Source organism: Phragmites australis, chromosome 12 (assembly GCF_958298935.1).
Source record: "Phragmites australis chromosome 12, lpPhrAust1.1, whole genome shotgun sequence".
Classification (NCBI taxonomy): domain Eukaryota; kingdom Viridiplantae; phylum Streptophyta; class Magnoliopsida; order Poales; family Poaceae; genus Phragmites; species Phragmites australis.
In genome coordinates this window covers 1,051,149-1,062,396 of record NC_084932.1, presented here as the reverse complement: position 1 = coordinate 1,062,396, position 11,248 = coordinate 1,051,149, and the positions used below count along the sequence as shown (strand labels likewise).

The 11,248-nt window shown below is 46.6% G+C and overlaps 1 protein-coding gene across 1 annotated transcript; it reads right to left on the bottom strand.

The window, feature by feature from the left end:
- Window positions 1–7,896: 7,896 nt before the first annotated feature.
- LOC133886166 (protein SCARECROW-like) lies at window positions 7,897–11,006 on the bottom strand. Its single transcript, XM_062325904.1, has 2 exons — window positions 9,389–11,006; window positions 7,897–8,701 (listed from the first exon to the last, which is right to left on the bottom strand). Exons 1-2 carry the CDS (start codon window positions 10,879–10,881, stop codon window positions 8,260–8,262), a joined length of 1,935 nt encoding a protein of 644 aa, XP_062181888.1. The 5' UTR covers window positions 10,882–11,006; the 3' UTR covers window positions 7,897–8,259.
- Window positions 11,007–11,248: the final 242 nt, after the last annotated feature.

Genomic DNA, 11,248 nt, shown 5'->3' with positions numbered 1-11,248 from the left:
GCGTGACAATTTTTTGGCTGAAAATTTTACTGTTGTCTCAAAGAAAATTAGCAGAATATCAGGTAGACTGTCCCCAACAAAAATTGTTTGAGAAATGTTCAAAATTTGTGCATACGATCTCGTCGGTGAGTCATCGGTCGGATACTCGCATCAATACGATTTCGGATGAGCGTCAGTTTGCTCCACGGGAATTGGAGTGGTTACTGCATGCCTCCTAAATTTCAGTCACCGAAAAACATCGAAGATTTCAGTCGATGCGATGCTGCTGCCGCTATATACGTCGTGACCGAGGATGTTTAGGGCTTGGGGAGCAGTTTTTGGGTTGCCGGTATGCTTCCTGGGCTTAGAGAAATGCCTGGGGAAGCAGGCTGGTTTGGCGGTGGTGACAGATGTGGGGTGGAGCGGAGTGGCGAAACGGTGGGGACATTATTGGCCGCGGGAGGCAAGGGACAACTAACGAGTGGTGCTGGCGGCAGGGGAACTCGAAATGGATTGATTAGCGTAGCGGCGAGCGGTGGTGATGGGTACATTGACAGGAGAGCCGCTAGAGATGGGTGGAGGCGCGTGGGGTGGGGGATCAATTCAACCGGCACGCATAGAGATAAAGACCATTGCCAAGCATTAAAGGAGGAAGAAAGAATGAGGGACGTCCGATCTTGATTCAATGGCTATGATTAATCGATCGAGAAAAATATTATTTTTAGTCATCTGAAATATAATATCACTCTTCTTGTTAGACCATACCCAATTGATTTCTTTCGCAACCAAGAATCCATTCATAAAGAATTTTCGTTCCCTTTAACACTCCAACGATTTTTTTTCACAGTTCCTTAAAATTTTCAAAATTATTTCCTTTAGGACAGGATTATCTCTTTATCTTTACGAAACCCTTCGAAATAAAACTAAACTGTTAAAGATAAAAAAAATAAAAAGAATAATAATAGAAAAAAGAATCAGGAAAAGAACCAAACGAAGAAAAAATGGTTAGAATGCGTTTTAACTGCAGCCTGCAGCTGCCAAAGGAGGCAACAGAGCCCAAGATAAATGCACGATGATGGCAGGGAAAGCAGCAGCAAAGCGTGCATGCAGCGCTGCTTCCCTGCCGATGTTCAGCGTGCTGCCACTGCCAGGGCCTTGGCCGCAGCGCTGCCTGCAACGGTAGCTGTAGGAGGAGTAACTCCGGTCCTACGGTCTCGTGCCCTGTCCTGTCCTGTCCTCCTCTCCAACAACCAAATTCATATAGCTCGGCGTCGGCGTCGACGTCGGCGTCGGCGTCGGCTCCACTCTGCTCGTCAGAAGAGGCATGCAGTAACTACTAACTACCATACCAAAATGAATTAATGCCATCTCACCCACGGAAGCGGTTCACGTCACCCCGTAATGATATCGTTGACATGGCCCCCTAATTAAGAATTACTAGTAGCTCACATGTCAGCAACTAAATCACCTACGCTAAAAGATCTCCTTCAGACACACCCACTCCACTCCCTCCTTGCAGTTGCTTGATCCGCCTTTCTCCTTCCTTGGACAGAAAGAGAAGGCAACAGAACAGAAAGCCTCTTCCTCTCCTCTCCTCTCCATGCAGACTCCCTCCTATTTCACATGACAGACATTTCAAGGCACCTCTTGCTTGCTAGGACTGATCAAATCAAATTCAGAGGCATGTTGGTTTGCCACCACCACGCACCCCAGTTTCATATGTTTACTCAGAGCAACTCTAACTCTCTCTATTTCTAGTTTTTCATTTCTCTTAATAGAGAATTTTCTATCTAGATTTTTTTCTTATTTTTCAGCAAGCTCTAACCGATTATCTAAATTTGTCTTCCTATAATCCACTCACCTATATTTTATTTATATCTGGTAACTAACAAATAAACGGTTCATATTTAAATTTTTATGACTATATTTCCAACTGCTCTAACAACACGTATGCTTATGTGGTAACTGCTCTTACAAATTCCAAGCAAAAGAGCAAGATTTTGCAATGGTTCATGGGGTCTATGTTAGGACCCGTCTAAATTAAATTTGAATTAATCACCAAGGCGATCATTTGACATGTTGAGAGCTAGTCCATGCATTTCTTTCGACGCACCGCGTGCTAACCCAAATCTAATCACCAAGATCAAACCACCGATGATTAAACCGAATTCAATTCCGGCAATCCCGGTATGTGTATGTTAGTAACCCCTGGGAAAAGCTATTACCCACATATATCTTCAACAACATGAATATCACAACAACAAAGGATTTACAAGATTACAAGCTTTCAAGTTGAGACATAAAACAAGTGACAAGGTTTCAACTAGCGTTAACTTACAAACATCGCAGCGGAAAACAAAATAATAACCTAAGAAACAAAATCGGTGGCACCATCTGCCCACAAGGCCAATGACCGGGGGCTAGAGTAGCCGGCACCTAACAACCACCTAAAAAGAAAATAAGTAGCGTGAGTACGAAGGTACTTGCAAGACTTAATCCATATTGGGCACATATAAATAGCCCGGTTCTAAGAATTATGCATTTAGATGTTAACAAGAAAGCGTTCACATGGTTAAGTAACTTCATAAGCGAAAGAAAATTTTGACATAAACATGTAAGCCTCTACGCTAGAACACCTATATTAATCTATCATCCACTTGAAACATAAACGTAACTGGAACCAAAATAAATATAAGTATGAGACAGAACCATATCCACCATGCCCCAACATAACAAACTATCTCATATCATCCCATATTCGTGACTTTACAATCGATGCAGATGGACAGAAGCTTGCTCGATAACCGAAAGTACGATAATTCGAATTGATTTTACACCCTGCATGGGGATACTCCTGGACCCACACGACACGAGACCACCGCCCACATGACCCTTTAGTCATGAGTGATGATTCATGTATCAACCGTTCATGTACCCACCATGAACCTTTGGCCCTCTATCGAGAAATATGTGGAGGCCACCTAGGTCCCATGTGTACCACAACTTACCGGACACAACCTCAGACACCCCTAATAACATTCTTGCCCACACATCGACCTAGATGTTAAATGAACACAGTGACTTATGGTACTTAGCTCATCGTTCCTATATGCGACATGTGGTAAGTACAAAAAAGTGCTAAAGCCAACAACATCGATGATCGGTGTTTAAACGATGCAAGCAATCTATGGCATCCGGGCACCTCTCCCGAACTACCCCGAGGAACGCCCACATCTCGCCTAATTCTCACAACTCATTCAACCAATATCATCAAACCAATATTATGATCATTGTAAAAGTAATTAACGTCTATGCTCACGAACGATGAAATATTTCACCGCTCAACTTTCTACAAGTGACATGTGCATTGCTAAACATCACGATCAACTTTTAAGTTAGTCAATATCATATTAAACCCAGGTTACAAGAATACAAATAATCAATAATTCAAGACGAGGGAAATAATACATCAAAATAGGCTCTATCCATGAAATCCGACATCGACTCACGAACATACAAACATAAAATATAATTTATCAATTGAGATGACATATGATCCAAAATAATAAGTGCAATATGCTTAGATGCTTGCCTTGCTGCTTTTCTTCAATTCAGGATCAACGACAAATCCCCTCGTGAGAACAAGCAACTCTCCGGTTCGACGATCGCTAAAGAAAGTAATGCATCATAATAAGCATGATTAAATGCTACAAAATATGCTTTGTAATGCCTGAAAACATCTTTTCTAGTTAGAACAAGTTATAAGAAAACTAGCAAAATTGGTTTCACCAATTTTGGACTCGTAAAGAATTAACGGTGAATTAATGAAGCCTTAACCTAATTAATTTATATCAGAATTTTAATTAATTATTTTATGGCTGAAGACAATTTTAACAGGGGGAGTAGGTTATTATGAAAAAAAAATTGGTTTCATAATTTTGAGAGCTACAGAGAATTTATTATGAATTTTATAAGTTTCAGCAAATAATGAAGTGCACTGAAATAGTTCTGTCTGAGTTGACCATGGTCAGACCGCCAACATAGCAGTTAGATTGCTGGGAGTGGTGGTCGGGCCATGGGAAAACACGGTCAGACCGTCGATGTGCAGAGAGATTCGAGGTATGACGGTCAGACCAGACCCTTGGGCGATCCGACTCCTGGAATGACGGTTAGACCGCTAAAAAATGCGATCAGACCGCTTTGCTCAGTCAGAAGCACTTGGTGAGCTCACCGGCGATGATTCCAGTGATGCCTTTGGCCAAGGCTGCCACCTAAACACTCTATATGACGAAGAGAACCTATTTTAGGTGGTTTGAGTGACATTCATGGGGACAAAAGCTAGGGCCCCATGGATCGACATCTATGGCTAGGAAGCTCGATTCTATGGCTATGGGGAGTGGAAGAACTTGGGGGAAACAAGGGGAAAAGGGGTTGGGGAGCTTCATCTTGGTGTGGGGAAGTTTGCTTGTGGGTTGGTCGGCTTCGGAGAAGCTCCGATGTGTGGATCTGCTCCGGGGTGCTTCGACCACTCTAGAGGTGGAAGAAGCGCTTCGGGCTTGCTCCAGTGAAGGGGTTGCTTGGGGATAAGCTCGGAGACAACATGGGGGACTCGTGGGCGATCTCTTCCTTCGATCTTCGGCCTCTGTTGAGCTCTGGTAGGGACCTCCTCTTCTCTTCCTCCTCTCTTCTCTCTCTTTTCTCTCTCTCTTTCACTCGGTGGGGAGAAATGGAACGGTGGGTGGATGGATATGTGCTGGTCGAGAGTTTAAGTGGCGGTTCTATGTACTAGTGGTCGGACCGCGAGGTAGCTCGGTCAGATCGCCTGGGAGCAGAGACTCTAAGAGTTATGCACGCCACTAGCGGTCATACCAATGGCAGCTCGGTTGGACCGTCAAGGGGGGTTTCTTTCTGGCTTCTTTCTAAAAGGTTTGGGGACTTTTGGAGTTTTGGGGTACGTTTAGGGTTTTAGAAATGATTAGGGAGGCCCAACATACATTTTTGAAACATTTTAAATACTTAAAACATACTTTAAAACACTATAATGCTTATGCATGCTCCGTGACCGAATTAAGATTTTTGGGCCGTGACAGTCTAGAACTTACTAACCTACCTATCAACTCGATTCCCTAATTTAAATTCACCAAAATCTCATAATTGCTCCAAAAACATCAAGAACTCGGGTATTTTGCAACGAAGCTCCAAAACTCATATTTCGACCAACCAAAACACGCATTCGTGCCGTGAGAGCGTAGGAGACTCATACAAGGTACTTTGTCGAGCTTTGGGACTGTCGGTTGAAGGGGAAAAGCTCGTGAAGAGGAAGAACTCTGATGCTTCTTGTGCTTTAATCATGAACACCGAAAGACATCAAAACCGGCTCGAATTCTTCGGAAAAATGAAAATAAATTAGAGGGATGGGAAGCTCGTGAGCTAGTAATCGTGTAAGTACCATATACGTATCTCGATTCGGCTTCTAGAGTGTGGATTGAGAGGGAGAGAGAGGGAGCTCCTTGCTCTTGTGGCCGGTGGAGAGCTAGGGAGTGAGAGAGAGCACGAGAGAGTGAGGGAGCAGGTGAGGGAGTGAGGTGATGGGGCCGACCAGCTAGGTGAGTCCTACGTGTAAAAGAAAAAAGTCCGTTTTACTATGAGAATGATTTTTTTTTCTTCGAATTTCTTTGTCTCGTCCGATTGACTCCAAACGAAGTGCTCTACCGCGCTAAAATAAATTACCTCAAATTTAATTATGACACTAATAATATATAAATAGATTTAAATATGTGATAACGGATTCGGGACGTTACAAGTAATAACTAGACAAGACTAGAACGATCCAAGATTATAGTATCGATGTGTTCTTCAAACTTCTGTAGCACTGACCTTTGCTAGGAGATGTGATTTCTTGTCAACGGAGGTAGCTCTGCCCCTCTATATATGGCTAAAAGCATCGCAAATGGTAGAGGATGCAACCATCCCATCAGAACTCAGATGAGACCCAAGAAACCATCATGGCTACCTGTTCCCCGAATGGATTTAGCACGTCCAACAACCATCACATGACTATCATCATCATTCCCCAAGAATCAACCCAGCTTTTTTGAAAGCCCAAGGCTGCGCGGCAACAGGTAAGGGTGCCTTTCCAACCTGACCTCCTGCCAGCAGGCACTACTGGCAGTACCTCCTGCAAGAGAACAAGAGACAACAGGGCACGGCGTCTGCTCCTGCTCTGCTGTGAGCCTGTGAGAAAAAGACTGCTCGTTGCTCTTGGGACAAGGAAAAGATTGGAGTGCAGAGCAGAAAAAAGTTTCCTAGGTAGGATGAGGATTGAGGAGAGACCCATCCCCCATCATGGCAAAATGCAGAGGCAACAAGCTTCTCTCTCAAAGGAGTGCTTTGCCTCCCTCAGCCTCTCTCATATCCACTCCATAACGAGCAAGAACCATTCTATTCTATCTCTATCAGAGGAAGAGGATGACATGAGTGAGGGCTTTGATTGATATTTTCCTACAAGATTGGTTGATAATCCAGCTTGGAAATGTGACAACAATTTCTTCTTGCCCCGCTTCTGATCTCAACAACAATAGTAAACAAAACACAACAAATACTTTGCATAAGTAATGCACAAAAGACCAGGTTTCAGCGAGGCAAGCCAAGAAGCAAAAAATATTTGGCCAAAATAGTAAAGTGGGATTGCTTGATGGGGATGGTGAACTAATTAACAAAATATCCAAGTTCTCTTACTCGTCCAGCAAGCAAGAATTGACAAAAGTCAATTGGTCATAAGTGTCCAGAAAGCAAGAAATGATAAGCTAATGACCTCATGGAGGAAAAGGTGAAAATGATGTTAAAAGTAGACCATGCATATCCACACAAGAACGGGTGAACTCAACTAAAGCTAACTATGCTTTGATGCAACACCATAAGAACATTAATATCAAGATCCAACTTAGGAGGAATTAGGTGGTTTTTCATTAGAGTAAATTTCACAAACCCACCATAATTTTGAGCTAATAGTCACAAAACTACAATTTTTTTTTTGTCTATTTCACAAACTCGCTATTATTTTAGGCTTCTTTCTCACAAAACTACAACTTTTACCTTCCGTTAGTTCTATCGTTGAAATTCACTGTTGTAGTTTTATGAGAAGGAAATCTAAAATAGTGGTGGGTTTGTGAGATGGACACAAAAAAGTTGTATTTTTGTGGCTATTAGCTCAAAATTATGGTGAGTTCGTGAAACTTACTCTTTTCATTAAGAAAAAATAGATACTCAAATTCAAGTTGAAGATTACTCGAACTTATAAATGATGAGAGCTACCTATGCCTTGATGTAACACCATAAGAACATTAATATCAAGACCCAACTTAGGAGGAACTAGGTGGTTTCTCATTAAGAAAAAATAGGCACCTAAATTTGAGTTGAAGATGTACAACCACACCTCCAAGTAGAGAATCAGCAGTGACCAATAAGATGAACTACTACACTGGTAGTAAACATGGCTTTAGGATGTTCAATGATCCAACAACATATCTATTTACAGTCACACACAAATAAAAAACATAGATTCCATCATTAGATCATTAGTAAATGCTTAGTTTTTTAGGAAATGGCTTGGTGCTGACTAACCCCCCAACTCCTCACATTCTCAGAAGCAAGCATAATAACATATACCTGTGTCTTCTCATGATCAGGGTTAACAAATGCAACAAGGACCGAAAACCGGAGAATTCGGTCAAATTCAATTGAATTTCATCAAATTTTTGAATTTGAATTTGATCGAAAACCACTCGGTGTCTAAATGCGAACCAGACCGAATCAGTTGAAAACTGCACATTTCAAGCAGTTTTTGTTACATTTGTTAACCCTTCTCATGATAGGTGAACAATAAAGCACGACTATCACTGGCTGTAGCATAGCATAGTACCAAGAATCCAGATAACTCACGAACAAAGCACCAGATATTGTACCTTGTGCTCAAGGGCTCTATAATTAGGAGAATGGCATCCATGGAAACAATGAGGATTAAGAATCACATCAACATGAGAAAAGAATTGACTAGCCAGATTGGCAAGGGTGATCAACAGCTGAACAAAGCTACCATCAAACTAACCCGACATTAGCAACTATCGCTGTGGAGATTTCTAGCAATCAGTGATTAGAATGTTTTCCTTTTTCATATCTCAGAATCGACCAAATTGAGCAGCTAAAGAGGCAAAAGAACTACAAAAGAACATACAGGTAGGAACTGGTAATACTCTAGCTCTGTAAATTTGCTCTCAAACTTCAATGGCCTGAGGATTGAATTGGGTGCCAGGCAGATGCAGTGAGCAGGCAAAGATCCTTCCACCCAAGCTTCAGAGCGCCGTTCTCCTCGACGAGCGTGTACCCGTCGGAGGGGAACATGCCGAGCAGCAGCGAGGCCTGCGCCGCCGCACTGCCCGCGAGCGACGCGGCACGGAACCCCGACTGCGCAAGCTTCTCGCGCCAGCACCCAAACTTGACGTCGCCGGTGCGTGCCGGCCCGCCCACGGCCAGCACATTGTGGATCTCCATCGACAGCAGCTGCTTCTCCACAACATGCCGCTCCGTGCTGTCCTCGCCGTAGCTCGCATCCAGCGAGTCGAACAGCGCAGAGTAGTAGTGGATGGCCTCCACGAAACGCGCCAGGAAGGAGCCTGAGTGGCTGAGGTCCTGCTCCACCATTGTCACCACCTTCGGGGCCAACCTGATCAATCCCGTGGTCCACAAAGACAGCATCAGTACAGGCATTTTATTGCGAATCTATGGACTGGACAAAGACTCAACCAGCAACATTTTGCATTTTAATGATGCATCAAGTCAAGGACATCTCCATTGATTTCTTGGCTCCCCAAGTACATCTGACAGGTATGTAGCAGTCCACTAGAGAAAGTCTTATAAGCTTTTGAGCTTAGCTTCGTTATCTATTAGTAAGAACTGATGATTAGCAGAAGATGACAGTCATTCCATTTTAACAATCATCATTTTCTGGCACTTGGAACTAGAAAGTGGGAGCCTTTTGGCTTGAAAAGTTGGTCATGATGATTAGAAGTTTCAGCTCGCTCATAGTGATCCACTAACAAAATGCAATCGAGATCTTTTCTGGCTCTAGGATCACCAAAGACCATGGAAGAGATGATCTCAAAAGCAATATAAAGATGTAACCTTTTTAGCTTAGAAAGTTGGTCATAATGACAAACTTTTAGAGCCCCAAAACACAATTTAATTACTACTAAACCAATGAACTATAGTTGTACTAGATGTACGACATCTAATGCCTGACGTGCAGATCACAATGTCACATTGGTTAACTGAAGTGCTGGCGGAAAAGTGGCCATGATGATAGCAAGAAGCACGATTTGACATGGAAGCGAGCTCGATGGAAATGGAGTACCTTTGGATGAGCCGCAGCGTGTTGGAATCGGAGCCGGTGACGTCGTAGAGCGAGTGGTGCAGCCAGTGGACGGCGACGACCTCGCGCCGCGTGACGCCCAGCTTCTCCGGGTCAACATTCCCGGCCTTCTCCGCCACGGCGCAGAACTCGAACGGCAGCCCCAGCGTGTCGGCGAAATCCGAGAGCCGTTTCCCAGTGGCCTCGAGCGCCTCCATGGACGTGCCCAGCCCAGTGAGCTTGACCCTGGGCGGGCCACCGAGGCGCGAGGCGAGGATGTGGAAGAGGCCCGGCCACTGCAGCCCCTGCATGATGTCGAGGTCGATGATGTGGACGCGCTCCTCCCGCTCGAACGCCTCCTGGATGGCCTGGTTCGCCGTGAAATGCGAGAACTTGACGAAGGGGCTGATGCCGTTGAACACCTGGAACGCCGCGGTGACGCGGCCGTGGTTGCGCGCCGCGGCGGGGGACGCGGGCGGCAGCGGCGCGTACAGACCGAGGCAGGAGCTGACGAGGCGCGCGGACATGGCCTCCGCGAAGTAGGCGGCGACGCGCTGCGTGGAGGTGCCAAACGGCGTGGCGAGCTCCGCGATCTCCAGCAGCGTCTGGTGCGCGTCGTCGAGGTTGTCCGCGTTCACCGACTCGGCGCACTGCAGCAGCAGCGTCAGCAGGTGTAGACCCTCCTCGTCACGCTGCTTCCGCCGCTTCTCTTCTTTCCGCTCCTTCGCGGCCGCGGCTGCCGCGGCAGTCTCCTCCGCTGTGGGGGCCTTCGGCGACTGCGGCGGCGGGTTCGGCTCCTCTTGACACGGCGGCTCGTGGCGGCGCTTGTCTGGAAGCGGGGGAGGGAGAGGGAGCGCCGCGACCGTTGGGGCGGCGGGCGCGGTGTTATGGAGGAGAGAAGGCGGAGGCAGCGGAGCGGGACCGGCGGTGAGGAGAGAGCGGAGGCGGAGCTCGAGGAGGGAGGCGAGGCCGGGATTGCAGGGGTGGATAATCTCGCGGACGTTGTGGATGAGCTGCGTGATGGAGACCGCTGCGCCGCTGCTCCCGATGATGTCCCGAATGATGCCGTCTACCCACGCCGTCGTCGACGCCGCCACCTCGCCCGCCTGCGCCGAGGGCGCGGCGACGTCCATCTCCGCGTGCTGCTGGAACGCGGGGAGCTGAGTGGGCAGCGCCGGGAGCTGCGCACTGGCGGACGACGGCGGCGCCCCAGCGGCAGCGGCGGCGGTGACGTCGGAGAGGTCGCCCGTGACGTGGCGGCGCGGCGGCGGGAGGTCCATGTCGGGGGCGGGGCGCTTGCGGACCATGGCGGCGGCGGCGGGTTCTTGGTGGTGGTCTAGATGTTGGAGGTAGTGAAGGAGGAGGTAGTCTTGGGAGGGGAGCGGTGGCAATAAGGAACGGGAGGAGGAGGTGGTGGCATGAGAATGAGAATAGGAGGGAGAGGCGTTGGCGTCGGAGGAGGACGAGGGGAAGAGGAGGAGGGAGGAGGAGCCCATCTAGAAACGCCAAGGGGGACCGGCCGCGCGCATGGCAATCGACAGTCCAGACTCCAGCGCGGGAGGAGCAATGTGTTCAGCAGGTGCGCTGAAGTGAGAGTGGACGAGTGGAATAGATGAGGAGTGATGCGAAGATGGAGGGAGTACCTGAAGACGCCGTTGGGGGGGGGGGGGGGGGGGGTTGTTATAAGGCCAATCCTTTTCTTTCACACCAAGGGTTGTTATAGATTAAGGCCAATCATTTTCTTTCACTAACTAGATTTCTGGTGTGTGAGATTTTTTTCTCTTCAGCGCTTCAACGTTTTTTCTTTATGATTCATGTTACGAAAGGATTCTTAATATCATTTTCTCTATGACAGGATTCTCT